The following is a 24,761-nucleotide window of genomic DNA, read 5'->3' as shown; positions in this document are numbered from 1 at the left end:
GGCCTCATTTGGGGCTGCGAGCCATGCTGTTCTCAGCACGAAGCCTCCTTCCCTGCAGCTCACAGAAACAAGACCAAGCAACCCGGGCCAGGAGCAGAGTTGATCCTTTCCATACTCATGCCCAGCAGACCCAAGAGGCCTGGGCCAGGCAGGAGGTGGCAGGAACAGCAGCATCCAAGCTGGTCCTGTCCAGGACCCCTGACCCCCTCACCCACCCTGCTCAAGGGGCTGACAGGAAACACGCAGGGGAAGCAGTGACACACCAGACTGAGTCTGATCAGCACTCAGGCCGGCCCTGGGAGAGAGGTGGTCACCTTCTCCGGGAATCTCATAGCACTCCACCTTCCCCAGGCCTTGCCACACGGCATCTCGCTTGGAGTCTAAAGTGTTGAAGGTGCGGGAAATGGGTGAGCTACGACCCATGACTGGCATCCTTGGGCCCTGTGTGCCAGGTCATGGGTCGCAGCTCGCCTGTATTCCTCGACTCCCAACCCTTAATTCCCACGTTAGACACCATGTGGCAAGCCCTGGGGGAATGGCAAGGGCCCCAGAATCAGGGTCTCTTTCACCTGAGCACCCCGTCCCGAGTTGGGGGCCGGGCACAAAGAAGCATAGTCCAGGCAGCCTTCAGTGAACAAATGAAGGAAAGAATCAAAAAATGTACAGTGACTGGACAGGAGGAGCAAGACGGGTGTCAGGAGACCATAAGCAAGGCCTTGGGCCTCACCTGGAGCCAATTTCCCAGGTAAAATAAGAGGGTTGGATAAGGTTACTTCCAGGGGCCTGGCCAACTCTGACACTCTCAACCCTGATCAGGCCTGGATCTCACTGACTCTGTGCAACCCCAGCCCCTGAGGGCCACACAGGGGCTCAGGGTGAGGCCAGAGGCCTGGGTATCCAGGAAGCAGCCCTGGCAGAGCTCACAGCAGGTGCCGGGGAGGCCCGGGGCTGTGGAGCAGTGGCAAGCAGGAAAAGCTGAGTTGCAGCAGCAAAGACACCACAGATGACTCCTTGGAGGGGAAAGCCCCATCCGCCAGCCAAACACGAAGCCTCGGCTGAGGTCAAAGCCTGAAAATCACTGCCTGAGTGGCCAAGGGGGGACAAGGTCTGGCCCAGGGCCAGGCCAGAGTTGGCCAGGAAAGCAGTGCCCGGCACCCAGTCAGGGCTGCTCCTCCACGCATCCCTTTCCCCGCCACAGGTCTGCCTGCCACCCCTCAGGACCACCCACACTCACACGGGGGCAGCCCCACCCCAGCCCCTTGAGCTGCAGGGTGCTGAGTGCAGATGGGCAGAGCAGGTGTCAGGCCCAGCCTACTAAATGGCCCTTCAGGGCCTTGATTTTCCTGCCTCTAAAAGAAGAGGAAGGCCGATATTCCCACACAGGATAGTTTTTTGTTTATTTTTTTTAAATCAACTAAGGAGTCGGTGTTGGATGAGGCAGAAGCCAGGGAGGCCAATGGAAAGACCTCTCCAAATTGGGGTGCAGGGTGGGGAGTTGTCAATTACCTGATAACATGACTGTATGTATCTATACTCTAGAGAGTCTGGGGTGCCTGATTTGGGCCTCTCCCAGAGTCACCCTACACACATGTACCTGTATGTGCCACATGCACCCCTACATGTCCCCCAAAGCGCTGAAGAAGGCTGGAGGAGAGGAGTCCGTCCTGAGGATGAATTTCCCATCTCCTGGAGGGACCAGAGTAACAGGACCAAAGTAGAGGCCACCTGGGGAAGGATGGTGCTTCTGGGAGCCTAGGAAGCATGGCCCTGACTCCTGGGCAGCCTCAAGCTCCTACTTGGAGCCCCCAAGACCCTTGGTTCATAGCTAGCACACTGTGCTGAAGCTGAAGCTGCCGCTCCGACTCTGAGAACTGCCAGCATGACCCAGGTGGAAGTAAACAAGGACAGCTTGGTGGTCAAGGCTGGAGCAGCCTACACCGGGCACAAGGTGGACAGCATCGGGGAATTCTCCCTGGCCTTCCCCTCCTAACCCAGGAAGCTGGGGCACAGGGAGGTGAGGGTGGGAAGAGATGGACAAACAGGAGACACTGAGCCACGAGCCCTACTTAATCTGGGAAGGCCAACTGGGGCTTGGGTAAGGGAAGTAGGGCCCAGGGCAGAGTCCCAAGGGACAGCGGCTAAAAGCAGGTGGTGCACAGAGAAGCAGAGGAGATGCACCAGTGGGTCCAGCCACACCCCCTTCCCTGGCTCTCAGGCAGCGGAATGGTCCTGTTCCACCACCTTGTGGCCAAAGGGAGGATGGCACCGTCGACAGCCAGAGGCTCTGCTCTGGCTCCACGCGATTTAATAACAGCCTCAGACTCCTGGTCCGCATCTCCCGCAGCCGTTGATCCCTGAGGGAACAGGCTGCAGGCATCTGCAGAGCCATGGAGAAATGTGTCACAAAGAACAAGAATAGGACTGAGGTGGACGTGAGTCGGGAAAGCCAGAATGGAGACAAGGTGAGCATGAGTCTGATCATGAGGGACTGGTCTGTCTTGCATCAGTGAAGCAAGGGGCCTTCTGAGGGCAAAACTGAAGAGGTTACAGAGGAAGCCTGGTCATCCTCAGCTCTCTACACCCTTGTCCTCCAATTCGGCCAGACGCTCCCAAATCTCCAAATCCCTTTATCCAGCTCTCTACCCCCTGTCTCTAATGCTTAATGCTGTATCAAAAAAACAAAAAGTGCTTAATAACCCAGAAACAGGACAATCTACAACATGGTGCACCCCTCCAGGATGGGGGCCTCAGCTTCCCCTCCCCCATACCCCACACCCTAGCCCCCTGCCAGTACCAATAAAGACCTGCCGCTCATCCAATCATACAAATATCTATTGAGCATTCACTCTGGCTAGGCATGTGCTGTTGAGTCCTAACAACCTGCAAGTGATTTCTGTTTCATTTTACAGGTGGGCAAACTAGCTTCAAGGCATTAAATCACATGCATAGTGTCACACAGCTGGCCAGAAAGGGAGCCACGGTCTGCCTGATACCTGGCCTCACACACAACTCAAGAAAGGTCCTGGTGACCCGGAGAGGCCCTAGGGTCCTGCCTCTGAGCAGGCAGAGGTGATTTACAAGAGAGACCATTACATCACATCCTCACACCTGTTCATCCTTAACGCTGACCCTTCCAACAAGCTGGAGTGCATCTAACAGCTGAACCCAAAGCACAAGAACAGCTACAAGTAAGAAAAGGGTTCTAGGGTGCTGCAGCAGGCACTCTGACCACACGGGGCCAGGGACAAACTACTGCAGGCAGACCTGGGCCCTCAGGGACTGTGGTTTGGTGTCATCTCGTTTCAAGTCTAACAGCACTAATTGGGGAGAAAGCCTGCTATGTTTAGTGTGTGCCACTGTGAAAGCAAGAAAGTGAGACTAATACATTCCAGAATGGGTTTATGCAAAATGTTTAAAATTTGGATCTTTCCCTCTCTTCCATCCAGAAACCCTGGTCACCCAGAAAGCCTCATCTTCAAGGGTCCTGGATGGCTGACATTTGCCTGTGCTGAGGTCACCTCAAAAGGTCCTAAGCACAGGTTCAGACACTGGCTCCACCTCAGAAACCAGGCCCAAGAAATCAGGGAGTAAATCCAAGGACAAGTGTGTTAACACCCACCAGAGCAAGTTCTGACATGAACTCTGGGGCAGGGCTTATGAAACGGGGGTTATCAGTTCCTGTGTGGACTATCTTGACCATAAACGGCTTCCCAGATAAAACCAGGCTAAAGTATATACTAGTGCAAGATGTAATCAGTGAAGGGAAAGCAAGAAGTAGGGGTGGGGAAGAGGCGACAAGGGAAAGAGAGAAAAATAGGCAGGTGAGAGGTGAGCTGTACGTGGACAGGGGCTTTGGGGCTCTAGTCTGAGTGACATGAAGTGTCTGGCCCTGGCCCTCATGCATCCCCTGGACACTGAGTCTTCTGTTGTAAAGAGAAGGGGCTTGATGGGGGCTCCCTAAGGCTCAGACCAGCCCTACAATGCTGTGAACGAAAATCTGGAAGAACACCCCAGGGTCACCAGCAGGGGTCTTGCCTTGGATGGCGGATGGGTGTAAGTACCTTCTCTTTGCTCGCCTGTATGTTCAAATTTCCTTTATTTTACATATCTTTAGCGGATGTTTTAAGTTATAAAACATTTGTTCACTATGACACATTTGAACAATGGAAGGTACATAAAATTTAAAACTGACATATTCCCCCTCCCAGCCTTTCCAATCCCTCTCTGCAGAGGCTGCCACTCTAGACTTGTTGTCTATGCTTCCAAACACGTTTCCATGTGCACGTTACCTGGCATTCTACTAAAATGGGACTATATTACACGCAACACTTTGCAATTTCTCACCTAGCAAGATATTTCTAAATCAGTCTTCATGGAACGTCACACTTTTGAGCACTGGAATAGTATTCCACTGTTAAGCACAGACCATGATTTATTTAACCAAAACCTGTCAACGGCTACTCCGCTGGTTCTAACAGGTTGCAGTTACCAACAGGGTTGGTGTGAACACCTCTGTATGCGCCATCCTGTGCAAATTTAGGGGATATGATCCTGTAAGTGGGTATATAGGGCCACACAGCACATATACATGCAATGTTTAAACAAGGCAGTAAAAACTTGTCCCCCAAGGATCTACACCAAGTCACCCTTCCACCAACTCTATTTTTGGAATTTTTTTTCAAGTTATGTTTAGTTAAAAAGGAGACCAAAAAAGAAACCACCATGCCCAGTCACGCAGGAGGCACAGCAGGGATCTGGAGGGGAATCCCTGGCTGTGGCTCTCCCTGCTCTGCTCGCCAAATTAGGCTCCATGCCAGGTATCCTCCTCAGGCCATGCTTATGTCCACTTGGCCTGCCATTAAGGCTGCTCTCCAGCCTCCTGGCAGGACTTGTGGGCAGGACTAGGCTTCCAAGGGAGGCTTGCCCTGGTTGCAAGCCAACAGACGGCCGGGCGTGGGCTGAGCTGCCGGCCGCGGGCTGAGCTGCCGGCCGCCAGTGTGCTGATGACTTCCAGATTGGTATCTTTAGTGCTACTTCCCCTGAGCACCAGCTCCGCACAGCCGCCTCCCTCAGACACTCTGACTCAGCACTTCTGAGACACAACACCTCGTCCTCCACCACCCTGTCCATGCCCCAAACCTTCTCCTCCTCCGGTGGTCCCCATCTCAGAAGCAGTTCCAGCACCCACCCAGACATTTGAGGTCAAAATCCTAACTTCTAACCCCTCTCACCACCATACGTAAGGCAGACTGGCCCAATCTTATCAGTCTCATGCCCTAAGCTGGTCTCTGACCCAGTCCCTCTTCTGCCCACGTGCCACTCCTGCCCCAGCTGAGCCCCGTTCTCTCACTCGGAGAGCTGGAATAGCACCTGCCTCTAGCCTGGCTCCTCCTAAACCCAACCTCCTGAGCCCCACATCAAGTTTCATATCACACCACCAACGCTTGTCCCCTTCACAATTCCCCCCTCCTTCATCTACTGACAGATCGAATCCAAGCTGGCTCATGGCAGCAAGACCTCCCTCCTGCCTACCCCTCGCCTCCACCCCTGCTCTGGGGCCTCATCCTCTTGCAGCAGCAGCCAGCTGGAGAGGAACAGTCAAGTCACCACCAGCGATCCATGCCAGCTCATCAATCATTGGGTGCTGGGGGTAGGGGGGAGATGTCTCTTCACACAGCAGTGCCACTGCCCAGGGCAGTCGGGACAACATGGGCCATCAAACACTGAGGGGAAAACTTCAGGTGTGTGTGGGCCAAGGCTCTCACAGCTCAGAGACTCAATGTAGTTGTTCCCTTCGGTCCAAGTGCAAACCCTCTCCATGTGTACACCCTTCCCCCAATGCCTCCCGAGCTCCTCTCTCGTGTTTGTGGTCACTGGATTGTCAGAACCCTGTCCTCTCTTCCTCTGGATCACATCTGACTCTGAGGAATTCTGGACCAAGCTAAGCTTGTCTTGTTGTCTAAGCTGTGGTCACGCAGTTTCACCAAGTCGATATATTCTCTTCTGACAAACAAAATGGAACAAAGTGTTTCCAGGCAAGAACATAAACTCTTAAGCAAGACATTTCCCACACACAGACCTTGACCTAACTGAAGAATCTCTCTCTTTTTTTAAACACAACTCTCATCCCTCCTAAGCCATGTATCTTTCCAAGGCACCCAAGGCCTTCGATGAACCAGCCCAATGCGCCTATCCACCCTCAGCCCTGCACACCGCTGACACATGCTCTACTCTCTCTTCCCAGTTCCCAAAGCTCTCTTGATATTCTATGCAGTTTCACATTTCTGAGACTGTTAATGCCATTCCTTCTTCCCCCCTCCTTGACCTGGCTAATTTTTTGTGTGTGACAATTTCACTGAGATATAATTCATGTATCATACAATTTTCCCATTTAAAATGTACAATTCAATGGTTTTTAGTATATTCAGAGTTGTGCAACCATCATCACAATTTTAGAACATTTTCATTACCCCAAAAAGAAGCCCTGTACCCTTTAACTGCTACTCCTCACATGCTCCCACTGCCCCAAAGTGTACCCTGTGCCTACTGGACATTCAATGCTGTTGTGATGTCCACCAGTCTGCCCATTAGGCACACCTGCCCCCAAGCAAGGCCTGTGTGACATGTTTTCATTACCCACTCGAGGGCCAGCATGGTGCCTGCCTCCCAGGAGTGACAGGAAGGAATGACCACAGTGGGAGCAGCTGGCTTCCCTGACTGCTCTCTCGGCTCCAGGCCCTGTGCTTACACGTCACTAACATTTCAGAGTGATCTTATTAATACTCTCATTGTGGGTTTCCCTGGTGGCGTAGTGGTTGAGAATCCGCCTACCAATGCAGGGGACACAGGTTCGAGCCCTGGTCCAGGAGGATCCCACATGCCGCAGAGCAACAAAGCCCATGTGCCACAACTACTGAGCCTGCACTCTAGAGCCCATGAGCCCCAACTACTGAAGCCTGTGCGTCTAGAGCCTGTGCTCCGCAACAAGAGAAACCCCCACAATGAGAAGCCCGCGCACCACAACGAACAGTAGCCCCCACTCGCTGCAACTAGAGAAAGTCCGCACGCAGCAATGAAGACCCAATGCAGCCATTAATTAATTAATTAATTAATTTCAAAAAATACTCTCATTGTGCAGCTGAGGATAAACCACTTGCCCAGGGTCACAAAGCCAGTAACAGCCTGAACAGGAATTCATCAGTGAGTTGAGTTCATTGGTGAGTTCCGCTCTGTCTGTATGTTGTCTCTGCCCATCCACTCCATGCACTGCCGTCAGCTTCTAGCCCTGCTCTCCTCTGTTCTCATTAAGGTCACCAATGACCTCTGAAGGGCAAAACCAAATGGAGAGCTGTCTGACTTTATTTCAATCTCTTGGTCATGTTTGTCAGTCACCACCCCCTTCTTTTTCTCTCTTGGGGCTACCAACCTCTCAGGGGATGCCTTTGGTCTTTCTGGCAGGACCATCTTTTGCCCCATCCTTGCTTAATGGAAGCCCTAATGGGGGGAGGGTCTCATCTAGGGCTTCTACTCTTCTGATTCTATGCTCTCTCTTGGGGTCAGTGGCCACACTTCTACCCTGATTCCCCAAGCTCAGACCTCACACCTGAGCAGCAAAAACAGTCTCCACATCTTCACTCAGATGGCTCACAGATCCCTCAATCCCATCTTCTCACTCTTTCTCCAACCCGTTCCTTCCACAGTCCACTATCATCTCACTTGCCACCTACACAGTTGCCTAAGCCAGAGAGGAGACATCAGCCTTGACTCTTCCTTCTTCCTCAGCCTCCTTATCCAACCCTCAAATCCTATCAACTCCTCTTCCTATAATTCCCCCTCACAATGCACCCTACCAATGCCTGAAGACAGGCTGCCATCATCTTCTCTGCCCTGGATTACTTATAAGACTCTGCAGACTGTTCTTCCCACCTTCAGTGTGGCCCCGACCCCCAAAACACTTTTCAAACTGCAGGTACATTCTGAAGTACAAGTCCAGTAGTTTTACCCTCCCATCCCCTGCATTCAGGACAAAGCCCTTCCTGTGGTTTTTGCAATCCTTCAAAGCTGATCTCTTTCCAGCCACATTCCTGGTCACACTACAATTAGTGCTGAATAACAAACTGTGCCACTAATAACTAATTAGTGCCACTCCTGGAGACACCATCTATGTTTGCATCTGCAGTTTGATGTGACTGGTGATTTGGCCAAGGCCAGCCTGGAGTCTCACTTTCCTCTTCCTATATGAGACTGTGTCTTGTGAAATAGTGTTGAAATGCAGAAGGAAATGCTGTAATGAACAAAAGACAAGTGATTCAGGACAGAGAGGGATACAGTGTTCTGAAAGACAACCAGCATATCACACATGTGAGCTCTTCAACCATGGTCCCTGAGCATCTAACTCACTGGCTGAGGAAAACAATCACTCGGGACCACTTAACTCACATGGAAGTTGAGAAGATCACAGGGTTCCTCCTCCTGAATGCTAAGCATACTTCTTTACAAGAGGAAGGATATGTACTGAATGGTCCAAGTGTCAGGGAGAGCCCCCATTCCAAATTAGGAACAGGCATCTGGTACCCATCAGCTGAGTTACAGCTGCATAATCCAGCAAGCCATAGGCTTCTCTGTATTTTCCAAGTTGCTAAGTAAGAAGGGAGCTAATTCATAGAAAAATCCTAGAAATAATGACCAACTCAGCAACAGTGAGAAACCCCTGGACTCAGATTATGGTCTCTAAATATCATTTTCCTATAAAAAGAATCAGGTCCCCTAAGAGAAACTATGACTCTAGGTCTGGGTCAACAAATGTACAAGATAACATTAGAATACACTGTCATCTCAGTAGTAAGGAAGGCTACAGGGTTATGTCAAAAAACTTATACAACAGGCAGCCTATTGTACAAGTTCCCACTGGCCAAAGGACAATTTGAGCACCGATAAAGTTAAAAGACTGAAGCACAACAAATATATTAAAATCCATAAGTGTGTTATGATACTAAACAAACAAAAAGAAGAACAAACAAACCTCATTCGTCACCTTTGGAGGATGCTGGAAAACGAACTCATTATTTTGGAAGCTAGTAAATATGGGAAAGAATTAAGCATTTGTCCTGCCTCTCCTATACAGACTGTATTTCAGGGTAACCAAGTAGTTGATTACTGGCAATTTCCAGGTATAGAAGTATTCAAGCTAGCAATTGCAGAAGGAAACATAAAATTAAAATATCACCATTTTGCAACCCCTAATGAAATAATGGTTCTAGGCAATAAATATCAACGGTTCCTATGTCATAAAAAGGGAAACAACTAAAGAGAAACAATTCTCAATAGAAGTACAAATGACATCTATTAAATATTCTTTTAAAAAAAATGGAACCAGAATCTAATTAGGTCTTTAGATCTAACTATCAATTTACAGGAAACACAAGGGACAGAGGAACACGTTAAAACTATACAGGAGGGATATAATCAGCAAAGTTGAGATGGAAGGAAAATCTATAAATTAAATGACCCAGCTTCTTCAGTAAATAAAAGGAAAAGTGAGACAGAAAACCTATATACTAAAAGACTCCTGATAGCATCAATCAATTGAAATATATGGATCATAATTGGACCCCCGCTTGAAACAAATTGTATCAAAAAATCATTTGAGACAATCAGACAAATCTAAACACGAAATGGATATTTGATGACATCAAAAACTATTGTTTCTTTTAAAGGAGGACTAATCGGATTGTGGTTATGTTAAAAAAAAAAAAACATGATCTTTTTTAGGAACACCAAAATATTTACAGCTGAAGTGATATGCTGTCTGGGATTTACCTCAAAATAATTTGAGAGTGGGGGGATAAATGCAGCTATTATTGAAACAAGATTGATAACAACAAAAGTTGATCATTGTTGTAATTAGGTGATTATTATTTATAGGTTTGTTATACTATTCCCTCTAATTTGTATATGTTTAATGATTTCCATAATAAATAGTTTTTAAGAGAAAAGAAGAAAGGGGAAATTCTGCAGGGCAGGGCCAGAGTCTCACTCATACCTGTATTCCCAGCAGCCAGTCAGACAAATTAATAACAATGCTTTTAGGCTGAAGCCAAGGTCAAAGCTAAGGGTTCAAGCTCAGAACTATGGTAATACCTGAAATACCTGCCTGGCTCTCTTATGAGGCACAGAAGCTGGCATACAGTAGGCCTTCAGGAAGTGTTTTTTGAACAAGCAAACGAAGACTTGAACATCGAATTAGCACGACGTATGTTCCTCATGATCTGAAATACATTCACTTAGTCACATCCGACCACCTCAAATTCAGCAGGCCTCCGTGGAAGGTGATGCTCCCTGCCACCACTCTCTCTGCCTCCACACCCAGTCCTGAGGGGCCAGGGGCTTCCTCCCCTGGGCTCAGCCTGATATTTTTAAACCAAGGGTCTGGGTTCCGAGCAGATGTGTGCTCTTGTCCCCCACACCCTACCACCCAGGACTCCTTTTGGTCCCTCTGATTGGCCCAACTATTTCTCCTTGGCATGCTGGTCGCTCTGCCCGAAATGCACCCCACCCCACCCCACCCCATCCCTGGCCTAGGTCTCTGCACAGCTGGCTCCTCATTGTCCACACCTCAGCTCGAATATCCTTCCTCAGCAAGGCCTGAACCAGCCACACTCTCTACAGAAAGTTCCCCTCTGATTCTCTATCATTTCTCCACTGTCCCTTTCACAGGCAACACCCTTAATATGCAATTAGATATTTCCTTTGCTTTAAAATAACAGTAACTGCAGCTAGCACACTGACTCAGTACTTACCATGTGCCAAGTTCATGCTAAGTGTTTTACAGGGATTATCTTGTTTAGCTTTCACAACCACCCCATCAATAAAGATACGTTATCATTTTATTTATTATTATTTCCATTTTACAGATGACGAAACTCAGGACAGAGCAGTTACATGGCCACAGAGCCGTGCAGTAGTAAGCCCACATTTGTAACTGCTATGCTACACTGATCTCTTAATGTCTTCTGGCCCCACTGACCTCCACCCCCAGACTATGAGGGTCAAGGGAACATCATTCAACAAAGTACCTCAGACCCTACTGCTGTGCCTGGCATAAAAGAGGTGCTTTACAAGTATATGTGGAATGAATGAAAACATTCAAAGTAATCCTGTATGATTTCTCTTTGTGTATCTCTGACCCACCTCCTCTTCCCCACAAGTCCCTAGCACAGGACCCAGCTTCCAGAAGGTACTCAACACATCCAGAAACACTCAGAGCTGAAAAGAGCTTTTGTGGCCACCTAGCTCTGTCCCCTCAGTTCACCAAGGGGTAGGACCTTCTCCTACCTCTGAGAAGAGACAATCAAGCAAATGGACAATGGAGGATACATGGACTTCAGCGGTCCTAAGAGGCTGAGTTCTAGCAAAAGAGGTCAGTAGCAGATGCCCTGATGGAGTAGAAGCCAAGAAGGAAGGCTAGGGTGTGGTGGAGGGTCTATATGTACTTGCTGTACCTTGCAGAACAAATAAACACCCTCCAGCCAATGTCCTGAGCCTTCTGGAAACTGTCCCACTGCTAAAACATGTTCTTTGGAAACCTCATCATCTCAGGACACACCTACAGATTTCATAGGGACCACAGGCTTCCTTGGTCTCTCCTTCCCACCTCCCTCCCCTCTCCCCTCTCTCTTTCCCTTTTCCCTGGAGATAAGGAGGCAAAAACACCCAGCAACAAAGGGCTGGAGGTCAGGCCTCTGGGGTGACCTTCAGGAGCAGAGAAGGCCTTTCTGTAGAGGACAAGTGGAGTTTCTGGTCACTCCTTCCTGCCTCTGGTTATCTCCAGCCCCTGAAAGTCCAGAGCATCTCCAGCCTAGAGTCCCAAGAATCTCAAACTCTGTGTTGACAGACTTCTAGGAAATCAGCACAAACACACACAAGAGCTGCAACTGGATGGAGGGGGACAACATTCTAGCCTAGCATGGCCACAAAGGGATTCTAAGATGGGATGGTACTGGGTCTGGGCCTTAAAGGGTGGGAATCACTGGGTTTCACGGGAGTAAGAAGGAAGCAGAGGAAATGGCTAGTGCAAATAATACTGAAACGAGCTAACATTTACCTAGCGCTTATTCTGTGCTTGGTGCTGAGCTAAGTGTTTTACACATAATAACTTGTTGACATCTCTCAACCTTGTGAGATAGGTGCTGTTAATGTGTCAGATGAAGAACCCAAGACCCAGAGGCGTTAAGTAACTTGTCTAAGGTGATTCAGTAATTGGTGCGGCTGGGATTCAAAGTCAGATTTGAAAGTTCAAAGTCCACCACACAATGTGCACCAAAAGCTGGGGGATGGCTTGCATGAGGGAAAGGAACATGTGTGAAAGAGCGAGGGGATCCCACTAAAGGGCTGGATGGTGATCCACAAGGGGACCATGTGTGAGCAGTGCTGTAGGAAGAATGGCTTAACATGTTTATGGGGGATGATGGAGGGTCTGCTGGGAAGATGGGAACCCCATGCCCCCAGAAGCTCTACAGGGGTGGGGTAGGAGGGCAGGAGTGAGGAAAGCCTAGAAGAGAAACAAGTTTACCAAATGCCAGTTGGTAATCAATGGTGTCCGCACTCAGATTTAAGCAAATAAAGGTCTCCCTCCAGTCCCAATCAGTCCACAAAACTCCCATTAAATACCACTGTGTGCCAAGCCCTGCCCTGTGCAGCCTCCCTCTGTTTCTCCTCTGTTTGCCACAGTGAGGACAATGAGGTTGCTGGCAAGTTCCTACAACCCAGCACCCTAAAGTGCTCTCCTCTCCTTCCCCACCTCCACTCTCATAAGGGAGGTGAAAGACTTTTCTTGCACATTTATGTTAAAACCATAATGTCCACAATTGTATTTGAACTGCAATAAGTTTTAAAACTTAAAAGTATTTATTTTCACATTACGGGTCCAATTTGCAAGGTACATAACTGTTTTTTTTAACTGAGCTCACTTTTAACCTCACGAAGTTTATGATGAGAAAATTTTCTCCAGAAGGTGAATCATCTGGCCATCTTCCCCCTCCAGCTACCAACCAGGAGGCTAGCAGTACCTCTGTTCGAGGATATCACCTGGAGGTCAGGGATGGGAACTCACAGCCCAGCCACTGTGCCCTTCACTACCACCTGGGGGGCGGGGGTGGGTAGGGGGAGGAGGAAGAGAAGACTGGAATCAGGGAAGTCTCTAATTCCGTAAATCTGATGCTGTGCCTCACGGAGTCAATTCCACTTTGGAGCTGTGTGTCGTGAGAAGAAAGTGGAACTCAGCTTCTCACCATTCTTGTGCTAGGAAACCCTGTCTGAACAGGCACCCTCATGGAGCGGGTGGGAACTGTTGTCAAATACAGGTGTATGAACTTCCCCGACTTTCAGGGCTCTCCCAAACACTGCCTTCAGAAGACCGCTCAGACAGTGGATCGGCGATGGGAGGAAACTCTCGCTAAGCTGGCTCAGCAATTCCCCAGAAAGGCTCACTCCGCAGGCCAACGTGAAGACACAATGAGCCCAAAGCCCTTGGTGTATGTGCTGGGAGGGAAAACCGGGGACTTTTCCGCTTAGCTTCCCTAAGCGTTGCCACGAGACAGCTCTCTGGCTACGTCAGGGTAAAGAGACTTGTATGAGCACATCTCACACCAGCTAACCACTCCCGAGAGACCCTCTCTTCCAAACTACATGGCGAGCAGAACGGGGAAAAAGTGGCCCCAGCAGAGGCGAACCACTGCGATTCTTAAAGCCTTGTTTGCGTTTGGGCCCCCACGGAGCCGCAAATGGAGGTATATTCCCTTCCGGCGCACCCGCCATTAGCCCCCGGATTCCCAGCAGGCCTCTCAGGCCCGGATCCGGTATCCCCGACCTCTTAGGCCCTTCGAGAACCCCCAGCTTCCGCTCCCAGACCTCAGAACCTTCAGGCCCGCGCCGGCCTCCCTGCCGGCCTTTCGAGGCCCCGCAGCCCGGCCCCGCGGCTCACCCTCGAGCGTCTCGCACTGCACCAGATTGAGGTAGTCCGCCTGGCTGAGCACCCCGGCCTTCAGGCCGCGCACCAGTCCCTCCAAGTAGCCATTATCCACGTTGAAGTAAAGCTCCGGGAAGAACGACATGGTTACGGCGGGGGCGGCTGGACCGGAGGACCCGGACCTGCCGGCACGCAGCACAACTCCAAGATCAGCTGACGCGGCGCCCGCAGCGGGCTGTCAAGCGCATCAGGTGACGCGCAAGCGGCCCACGTGACCACAACGGGGCGGGGCTCTGAGCGGCGCCCGGCTTCCGGGTGGTTTCTCGCCGAACGGTTGCGCAGGTGTGGGCTGGGGACCGCCCACTGGCGCCTGCGCGCTGAGGAGAGCAGGGCCTCCTGCTCCCAGGCGGGAGCGGCTTGGAGTGTCCAAGGCCGACCGCGTGGTGGCGCCCGTGGCCGCAGGGATTCGATTGGGCCTTCGCTCTAGATTTCCCGAGTCTGGTGCACGTGGTGCTGTGGAGGCCAGAGGAGTAAAGATGGGAGTGGGCGGCGCTTTTTATGCTTGGAAATATTCCAGACTGTTGAGTCAGCCTTCCCCTGAGAAGAACTGAGGTCCGGTGAGGGGCAGGCTTCGCTGCGGGTCACGCGTCGAGTTAACCGCAAGCAGGCCCTGAAGCCTAATGTTTTGTTAGCCTGCTGGGAGCTACAGCTCCTATGCTGCATTGCGCCCTCCCTTCCCCGCATTTATTATATTATATAAGATTCTCAAGGGTAGGAGCGCGGCCCTCCTCTGCTTCTCCCAACGGCGCCTGGCACTCTAAGAGCACGCATGTAAGTGACTCATGATGGGATAGCGCAGGCCCTGGGGTAGGGATGTGTGTGTGGTGTCTTGGCTTGGAGCACCTTCGCCCCTGCCATGACCTCCCCCCTCCGACGGTCACGTTCGAAATAACGCCACAACCCTGGGGTTGGTCCCATCCTTTATTGTCGCTCCCTTGCCCAAGCCCCGACCCCGACGTCGGCCGACTAGGTGCGGCTGCAGGGGTTCGTGGCAGTACCCAGCTTGCGGCAGTAGCAGAAGGCGTTGAAGAAACGGCAGTAGCACGTGGCACATGGGTCGCAGCATGGTACCTGGTGTCCCAGACAGGACTCGTGCAGCCTTACGCAGCGACGCGGGGAGCGTGGCTTGCGTCCTTCCGGATCTAGCACCTGCAGGGGTTGGGGAACATGGGCCTTCAGTGGCAGCTTCAGGGACCTGCCCCAATCAAGGCGGGACGACAGTGGAGCATGGGGAGGGATGGTCTGCAGTGTCACCCCAAGTGAGAGGGTCACCGAAGTGGAGCTAGAGGTTGATGCCTGATCCCCCCACCCAGAGATTGTGGTCTCAGCCCTTTTCCTGAGCAGTTACCTCTGCCAAGGCCTTGGCCTCTGCCTCCTGCAGCAGAGCCTCTTCCACCTGTTCTGCCGTTGTCCTCTTCAGCGGGGGCTGCAGGCCCAGGCCTGGGACAGATGATGTGAGGGCAGAAACCCCCCATGCACAAGACACCCACCTCCCAGGCCTGGGATTGGGAAGGGGGAAAGAGGGTTCATACCAGGCAGAATAGTTTGTGGCCAGAGAGTGTCCAGGCCCCACCCATCCCCACTCCTGCCCACACTGACCTTGGAGCTCTGGGAACAAGGCTTGGTCGGGCCTTCCGATGCCCTCCAGGGGAGCCAAGCCCATCTGGGCCCCCTGCATGGCGGGCATTGCCAGCAGCAGGGCACAACTCAGCAGCACTGCGGTCAGCATGGCCTGGCTCAGCAGGAAGACCCACCACTTAGTCCCTCTTCATCCTTAGAACACCCTCTAGGTGCCCTATCCCAGATAGAAGACCCCTAGAGAGTAGGAGTCTCTGCCCAACCTGAGGACTTACCTCTGCTTGCTGGATCCTTGCCCCAAGAGTTCCTGGCCACCCCATGCCCTTGGTTTATATGGCAGGGTCTAATGAAGGGCCCACACGTGACTGCTCCCTGCAGCCAGGGCATGAGGAGCCCCCCCCCAGAGGGTGGGGGCACAATTCAGGCCTCTCTCACTGGAACCTGGGCTCTATTAGAGGGGTACCCATCTCCAATTTGGAGTGAGGTCTCCAGGAGCCAATCAAAGTTTGGGAACAAGATAGGGTGCCCAGGGCCCCCACATTTCTGCAGGACAGGGACCTGGGGAATGGGGATGGGTAGGCTGGAGCCATTAGCAATAACAAAGAAGGCGGCCCTGAACACTTAATTTAATTTGTGGCCCCGGAGATGCTCATTCAGACCCTACGCATGGCATGTTCCCTTTGCTTCCAGGAACCTGGGTCAAGGGCATTGGAGGGGGTGATGGGCCAGTGACCAGAGCGGGGTGGAGTTGGGGTGCAGACCTAGACCCTGGGTTTTTGAGGGGAGAGAGGGGAGGGGAGAAGCCCACTTAGCCAAAAACAGGCCCTCTGCCTCCATCTCTGGCCCTACCTCTCCTCCCCCTTCTTCCTCCAGGCTTCTCCAAGACCCCAGCCCTGCTCCTGCCCCCACACCCTTTTCTGCCTGGGGTTCCTGGAAGCCAAGGTGGCCGAACGGACTGTTCCCTGGGTGGGCGAGGAGCTTCAAAGTAAAAAGCTTTCAGGCCGCCTGCCTCATTAGTGCTAATGGCTGCTCCTTTCCGCCCTGCGTTGTCAGGCCTGTGCCCACGCCTGGTCTCATCAGCACGGGGCAGATGTGAGGACTGCCCTTTCATAGAGATGGTGGGACCCCACCTGCCCCAGCCTTCCCTCACCGCCCCCCCAAGGGCACTTTATTACACACTTGCCACTTGGGGAAGGGAATGCAGGCTGAGTCAGCTTCCAGGACTCAGTATACAAACAGCTGGCCCAAGACAGCAGGAGGAGGATGTAGAGGCTGTTTGGGCTATTCTGACCAGGGCGAGGCCTGAGGAAGTCCTTCCAGAAAGCAGTTGGAAACCATAGGTTATCATCTGGCAGCTTCTGGCCTGGTGTCAACACAGCAATTGGTCTTGGAGAGAGAGTTGCTTGGAGAGGGGCGCTCTGCAGAGGGTGAGCCTGTGGCAGTCTTCTTCCACAGATGGGCATTGATGTCTGTTCTGGGATCAGGCTGGCATTGGACTCGCTTGTGGCTGGCCCAGGGTAACAGTCCTAGGAGCTCAGAGGGTCACCTACTATGGCCCAGGAGAGGAGCAGGGGAGTGAGGGAAAGCCCCTCTGGGGAGGTGGTCCATGGATAATCCAGCAAAGGGCCAGTCCCCATTTCTCCCCCGGGAATGGTGCTGGCTGTTTTGGTGACTCTGTCACAAAGCAGACCTGGTGTCAAGGCCTCCCTGGCAACTGACATTAACCTTTCTTTCCCAGAAGCCATAGCTGGGCTCAGTGGCCCACCCCAGGGGTTTCTTTTCTTATAGTGGTGCAGGGTGAAGGTATCAGGCACCCAGGTGTGCCCCCATCTTGGTTGGGCCACATGGAGCTCAGGAAGGGTAATACATCAAATGTACCCGAGACATTTTCCCCAAATCTTTATGCCCTCGCCCCATCCTTGGAGGTTTGGCTGAAGAGACGGTGGTGAGGAGCAGGGACTGCGTGAGTATTTTGGCAGGGTACCCCAGGTGAGGTGAGGCAGGGGCTCTGAGCACCTGGCTGAGCCTGGTCAGCACTCATGCTAAGAACAGCTCTTCATCTTGGAGCGGGGGTGCTCCTGCCAGCTAGGCCCTTGGTGTCTTTGCTCACCTACAGATCAGTGGCTGTCTTCACTTGGGTGTGTGGACACAGGTGTATTGGCCCCATCCATGGACAGCAGGGGCTGCCAAGGTCCCTGGTCGGATCCAGTGAGGAAGACAGTCAAGAAAACCAACAATCAAAACACAGTGGAACAGTGGGACTTCCCTGGTGGTCCAGGGAAGGCTCTGCGCTTCCACTGCAGGGGGCATGGGTTCGATCCCTGGTCAGGGAACTAAGATCCCGCATCCTGCACATCGTGGCCAAAAAAACAAAAAGAAAAAAAACACAGTGGAATGACCAAAGAAATATTGGCTATTTGATGACATTAAGGAATAATTGTTAACTTTTTTAGTTGTGATAATGCTATTGTAGTCATGATTTTTTTTGAAAAAGGATTCTTTTAGAGAAAAATGATATATTTACTGATAAAATTATATGAAGTATGGTATTTGCCTCAAAATAATCTGAAGTAGGGGGGATAGCAGGAGGTGATATAGATGAAACAAAATTTTTCATGAGCTGGTAATTGTTGAAGCTGGGTGGTGGGTACATGGGCTTCATTATCCTAATACTGCTACTTTTGTATATGTTTGAAATTTTCCATAATAAAACATTTGTTTATGCCCTTTCCCACCCCACCCTCCATCGGCCCTCAGCTCAGTTTCACCCAGCCGCCCTCCCATCACCACTGAATTGGCCCAAAACACAGCCTATGGGTTTCTTGTTATAACTCTGTATCTCTATCTATATGTCTATCTATGAATTGATCTGTAGATCAATTTTAAATCTGTATTTAAAGTTAATTTTCCATTGGTTTATCAGATTTTATTAATCTTTGCCAATAATCAGTCTTTGGCTTGATTTACCAAATTTTGTTATAATTAAGTTTCTGCCTTCCCATCATTTTCTATTTTCCTAGCATTTGTTGATCCTTATGTTTATCTTTCTTCCCTTTTTTTTTTTATAAATTTATTTATTTATTTTTGCCTGCGTTGGGTGTTCATTGCTGCCTGCGGGCTTTCTCTAGTTGAGGTGAGCCGGGGCTACTTCTTGTTGCGGTGCATGGGCTTCTCATTGTGGTGGCTTCTCTTGTTGCGGAGCACGGGCTCTAGGTGCACGGGCTTCAGTAGTTGTGGCTCGCAGGCTCTGGAGCGCAGGCTCAGTAGTTGTGGCGCACGGGCTTAGTTGCTCCACGGCATGTGGGATCTTCCTGGACTAGGGATTGAACCCGTGTCCCCTGCATTGGCAGGTGGATTCTTAACCACTGCGCCACCAGAGAAGTCCCTATCTTTCTTCCTGATGAACACAGTTGCCTACACCTAGTAGTCTATAAAAGACTCCTCAGGAGCCCTTTCCATTTGCTGAGTACAAACACTGCGTGAGTGATTTTTCGGGTCTGGAACTGGCCTGATGTTCCCAGGACAATGCTTTTTGGCAGAAAGACTTTCAGAAATGTGTGGCATGTTCTGGGTGGAGGATTTGGCAGACCTGGGAGGATGCAAAGCCTACTTCGTGAGGCTGAGGATGGACCCCAAACATAGGGACCCTGACTTCAAGGAGGAGAAGGGGGAGAGTGTGGATGCTCTGTGCCAAAGGTCAAGTGTGGGGACAACGAGGGATGCTTGCTCCCTACACCTCCTCCTCTTCTTCCTCCAGCTAGGTAGTTCTCACCCAAGGGTGCTGTTCCTGCTTTGTCCCATAGGGGGCAGCAGAGCACCCACTGGCTTTCCTAATCCAGCTTCATTCTTTTTTTAAAAAAACATATTTTTATTTAAATTTATTTATTTATTTTTGGCAGCATTGGGTCTTCGTTGCTGCCCGCGGGCTTTTCTCTAGTTGCAGTGAGCGGGGGCTGCTCTTCATTGCGGTGCTCAGGCTTCTCATTGCAGTGGCTTCTCTTGTTGCGGAGCATGGGCTCTAGGCACGTGGACTTCAGTAGTTGTGGCACGTGGGCTCAGTAGCTGTGGCTTGAGGGCTCTAGAGCGCAGGCTCAGTGGTTATGGCGCACGGGCTTAGCTGCTCCACGGCATGTGGGATCTTCCCGGACCAGGGCTCGAACCTGTGTCTCCTGCATTGGCAGGTGGATTCTTAACCACTGTGCCACGAGGGAAGCCCCAGCTTCATTCTGATAGGTGGATCCCCACCCAACACGCTGTCCCTGGCCCCATGGTTCATCTGTAGGACTTCCGAAAGCCAGAGGTTGCTTGGAGAGGTGCGGCCCCCTCATTCATCCAGGTAGGGGAGCAGGATGGAAGAGGGTTATTCCAGGCTGGTGTATATATACATATATATATGTAAATATATATATATATTTTTTTGACTGAATATAGTTGATTCAAAATGTTGTGTTAGCTTCTGGTGTACAGCAAAGTGATTCAGTTATACATATATATTTTCTTTTTCATATTATTTTCCATTATGGTTCATTACAGGATATTGAATATAGTTCCCTGTGCTATACAATAGGACCTTGTTGTTTATCCATTCTATGTATAATAGTTTGCATCTGCTAGTCCCAACCTCCCAATCAACCCTCCCCCCCGCCTTGGCAACTACAAGTCTGTTCTCTATGTCTGGGAGTCTGTTTTTGTTTCATAGATAAGTTCATTTGTGTCATATTTTAGATTCCACATATAAGTGATATCATATGGTATTTGTCTTTCTCTTTCTGACTTACTTTGCTTAGTATGATAATCTCTAGGTCCATCCATGTAGCTGCAAATGGCATTATTTCATTCTTTTCATGGCTGAGTAATATTCCATTGTGTATATAGGTAGATAGATAGATATAGATATAGATATAGATATACACACCACATCTTTATCCATTCATCTGTCAATGGACATTTAGGTTGTTTCCATGTCTTGATTATTGTGAATAGTGCTGCTATGAACATAGGGGTGCTTATATCTTTTCGAATTATAGTTTTGTCCAGATATATGCCCAGGAGTGGGATTGCCAGATCACATGGCAACTCTATTTTTAGTTTTTTGAGGCACCTCCATACTGTTCTCCATAGTAGCTGCACCAATTTACTTTTCCCACCAGCAGTGTAGGAGGGTTCCCTTTTCTCCACACCCTCTCCAGCATTTGTTATTTGCAGACTTTTTTTTTTTTAATAAATTTATTTATTTTATTTATTTATTTTTGGCTGTGTTGGGTCTTCGTTGCTGTGCGTGGGCTTTCTCTAGTTGCAGCGAGCGGGGGCTACTCTTCGTTGTGGCGCAGGGGCTTCAGTAGTTGTGGCACGCGGGCTCAGTAGTTGTGGCTCGTGGGATCTAGAGTGCAGGCTCAGTAGTTGTGGCACACGGGCTTAGTTGCTCCTCGGCATGTGGGATCTTCCCGGACCAGGACTTGAACCTGTGTCCCCTGCATTGGCAGGAGGATTCTTAACCACTGCGCCACCAGGGAAGTCCCTGCAGACTTTTTAATGATGGCCATTCTGACCGGTGTGACCTTTACCTGCTACAAGTTTACCCAATGCCCCAGTGGGTAAGCTTGGGTACCTCGTTGTAGTTTTGATTTGCATTTCTCTAATAATTAGCAATGTTGAGCATCTTTTCATGTGCATATTGGCCACCTGTATGTCTTCTTGGGAGAAAAGTCTATTTAGGTCTTCCAGGCTGGTGTCTCTTAAGCCCTCAGCTGGAGGGGGTCCCACTGTGATCAGGACCCCCTAGGTGGGAGAGTCATGTTTGTTGCATGAATGCCAGTGCTTGCCGTTCTCCCATTCATTCGAGAACTATTTTAGCACATGCTGCATGACCAGCACTATGCCAAGGGGTCTATACTTCAAGGCTTGGTCAGAGGCTGTGGTGACCTGAAGCTCCTGATTTCTGGGGTCAGCCAGGCTTCATGGGCTTGCCTGTTGCCAATGAAAGTGTAGGCTGGGGTCAAGCCAGAGAGAGCAGAGCATGGTGCAGGGCCAGCTGGTGGATGGAACAGCCCTTCCCCTGACTGTAAGGGGGCTCAGGCCCAGAGAGACTCCTTCCCCCTCGGGCCTTGCTCTAACTCCCTCTTCCTCTCCCCCCACAGGCCTCCCCTTCAGTGCTGGTAATGGGCCCTTTATTGGGGTCCCCAGAACATCTGAGCTGTGGCTGGAGTGCTCACCTGAAATTTCACAAAAGGGACAGGGAAAACAAATAGGCTCAGCCAATCTGACTCATAGGATGTGACTTGCAGTTTGGATGCATGGGCCCCTCCAAGGTGGCAAAGGCCATCCTAAACACCAACCTCAACCCATTCTAAAGACATATACAACCCCCAGTGTCCAAATCTCACTATCGTGGCCTCTCTTGTTGCGGAGCACAGGCTCCAGACGCGCAGGCTCAGTAGTTGTGGCTCACGGGCCCAGTTGCTCCACGGCATGTGGGATCTTCCCAGACCAGGGCTCGAACCCGTGTCCCCTGCATTAGCAGGCAGATTCTCAACCACTGCGCCACCAGAGAAGCCCCTGGAAATGTTTTATATCTTGAATGTTTTATATCTGAGTGGTGGTCACACGGGTTTCCTTTTCATTGTGGGTTCTTCCCTGACTTTGGACTTTGGCATGATTCTTATTCGTACTTGAATCTCTCTCATTGCACCTCTCCTCAAATCAACTCATGTCGTTTGAAGAGTTCTTCAGACCACAGACCAAAAATCAACCCTTGGAGATGGTGGCAGTGGGTGCCAGGAGAAGAAGGGTGCCTATTGTCTGGGTCAGTGGCATTGAAAATGGTCGTTTCCCCAGCTTGCTATCATTATATGTGTTTGTCTTGTCTCTTGTGACACTTGTTTTCTTCCCTGTCCTTGGGGGGGTGTCTTCAAGCTGTTGACTTCTGGGATTTGCAGATTTCACAATGTGATCCTACTTATTTTTTTGTCTGTAGGTTATTTCTCCAGGGGAAAAGACAGTAATTTCCTAAAATCCATATGAATGTAAAGAAAAGCAGTTTGTTACTGGTTGTTGGTGGGTTTTTTTTAATAGTGCAAAATAAAAATAGTAAAGAAAAAAATGGTATCAATGAGGTGACAGCAGTTGTAATGAACAGAAAGCTTGATTCAAACTGTCTTAAATTATAAACATAATTTATTGGCTCATCTAATTGAACAGTCCAGAAATAGCGCTGGTTTCAGATGAAGTTTGATACAATGCCTTTTGATTTTATAAGGAGTTGATGTGGCAGACACAGCCGGTTGCCTTCCTAATACCTATTCCCCCCTCCTCCAAAAAAGAAGGCCACTTTTGTTTGGGGAAGTGCCTAGTTAAACAGACTAACTTTCTCAGATTCCCTAAGAGTTCATGGTGTCCCTGGGATACATTGTGACCCACAAGACTTACGTTGAGGCCTTCTAGGAAAGTTGCTTCTCTGGCAGAGGTGTCTTCCTTTTCTGCTTCTTTTCCCTTCAACTTCCTGCTGAGAATGTGAGTATAATGCTTAGAGCTGTAGCAGCCAACTTGTGACCTTAAGGCAATGAGGCAACAACCTTGAGAATGGACTAGCTAGCTAAAGATGGTAGACAAGGGAAGCAGAGCATGCCTCCGTGACATTGTAAAGCAGTTGCACCAACCCTGGTCTGCCCACCTCCTGATATCTTATTGCATGAGACAAACATGAAACAAATATTTCTTTAAGCTACTGTTAGGTTTTTCTCTTACTTGAGACTAACCACATTCCCAACTGATATCTTCAATTTCTTTACATCTCTTGTGTACATCTTTTGTGGTAAATGCTTCATTCTAAGGCTTGTTTCCCTTTGTAGACACAAACTGGCTTCCAGCAGCCTCAGAAGCCTCCTGCTTCCTCGCTTGCATCCTACAGGAGAGAGTCATCTTTATCCTAGAATTCCCTGGTCCTGGTTCTGAAAATCCTGCTGGCGTCTACTGCTGGAGTCTGTGGCTGGAGAACTCACGGTGAGTTCCTCTGATCTGGGCAGGGCCTGATGGTCCTCCCTTGACCCTAGCTGAGCCCTTACAGACCCTGAGCATCCCTAAGATCAGCCTGTGAGTGACAAATGTCCTGACCTCCAGGGGCCTTGCCTCGTCTGTGGCCTTGGAGGTAGAGTATCATATGGGACAGCACCTTCTGCCAAGGTCAGGGCCAAAAATCTGCCCTTGTGAGCCAGGTTTGGCTTTTGGCTTGGGCAGGGGTTGACTCTGGGCAAATTGCCAGCCCAGAAAAGAATGATTTTGGGTGTGAGATCTCATTCTTCCTCAGCATAGCCTTGAAAGCATGTGCTCAGGGTGTTTTGTTGCTAAGATAGCAGTTGGGCTGTGTTCGAGTGGTCCAGAGAGAGCTTAAACTGCAGAGGGTCTGGGTATCATAACAGTCTTATCTGAGGTCACAAAGTTTGTAAGTGGTGGAGCTGAGAGCCAAACTGAGAAGTGTGACACTCCACTGAAACCCCTCGCAACCAACCATGATGCTAAGACACAATGACACTTAGGGTCATATATATATATATAAATATTTTTTTTTTAACTCGACTTTTTTTAAAAATATTTATTTATTTATTTTGACTGCGCCAGGTCTTAGTTGCAGCACGTGGGATCTTCTTTTTTTTTTTTTAGTTGTGGCATGCGGACTTCTTAGTTGCAGCATGCGAACTCTTAGTTGTGACAAGCAGGATCTAGTTCTCCAACCAGGGATCAAACCCAGGCCCCCTACATTGGGAGCATGGAGTCTTACCCACTGGACCACCTGGGAAGTCCCTATATGTATTTTCAACACAGATCTCCTTTGATTGCATTATAAGTACACAGGAATATTCTGCAGTTCCACAAAGAAATGTGCTTTCTCCCGTTTTCCCTGAAGCGCATGACTCTTTGACCTCTCTTTTATTGTTATACTTATTTTGGAGATATGAGTACAGAGAAGTAGTTCTCAACTTCAGCACTGGCAATGGTTCAGGAGTAAGACGAAAATCCACACACAGACTCAATACTGGGGAGGTGTGGGGCATGCTTGGCCTGAAAGGGGAAGCCATTGACACCAGGTGGAGATGCAGCCCCAGTGTTGCCAGAGCTTCAGATGTTTCAAGAGAAAAGCCAGAAAACTGAATTTTTATATGTT

General features: G+C 49.9%; 2 protein-coding genes across 4 annotated transcripts in view; both read right to left on the bottom strand.

Annotated features, from left to right (window-relative positions):
* ATP6V0D1 (ATPase H+ transporting V0 subunit d1) overlaps window positions 1-14,218 on the bottom strand; it is a 38,455-nt gene extending 24,237 nt beyond the window's left edge. For 2 of the 3 annotated variants that reach the window (XM_082369056.1, XM_082369057.1), the window contains exon 1: window positions 13,982-14,217. In XM_082369056.1, the coding sequence (XP_082225182.1) occupies window positions 13,982-14,111 (130 nt within the window). In that variant the 5' untranslated portion in view covers window positions 14,112-14,217. Of the gene's footprint in view, window positions 1-13,981 lie in introns of all 3 variants that reach the window. The other variant, XM_082369058.1, reaches the window with a different exon arrangement.
* Window positions 14,219-14,824: 606 nt separating this feature from the next.
* AGRP (agouti related neuropeptide) lies at window positions 14,825-21,051 on the bottom strand. Its single transcript, XM_082369099.1, has 2 exons — window positions 15,375-21,051; window positions 14,825-15,175 (listed from the first exon to the last, which is right to left on the bottom strand). Exons 1-2 carry the CDS (start codon window positions 15,753-15,755, stop codon window positions 14,993-14,995), a joined length of 564 nt encoding a protein of 187 aa, XP_082225225.1. The 5' UTR covers window positions 15,756-21,051; the 3' UTR covers window positions 14,825-14,992.
* Between the last annotated feature and the right edge of the window lie 3,710 nt (window positions 21,052-24,761).

The sequence above is a fragment of the Balaenoptera borealis genome (genome assembly GCF_965194805.1).
Source record: "Balaenoptera borealis genome assembly, chromosome: 19".
In the NCBI taxonomy this organism is placed as follows: Eukaryota; Metazoa; Chordata; class Mammalia; order Artiodactyla; family Balaenopteridae; genus Balaenoptera; species Balaenoptera borealis.
This window is presented reverse-complemented; position numbering and strand designations above follow the sequence as displayed.

What these genes read in the sequence shown, in the direction of transcription:
- AGRP (XM_082369099.1), bottom strand. Translation starts at nt 15,755, where the DNA reads ATGCTGACCGCAGTGCTGCTGAGTTGTGCCCTGCTGCTGGCAATGCCC. An exon ending in AGGCCAAGGCCTTGGCAGAG is followed by an intron (nt 15,176 to 15,374) that starts GTAACTGCTCAG and finishes CAACCCCTGCAG; the next exon opens with GTGCTAGATCCGGAAGGACG.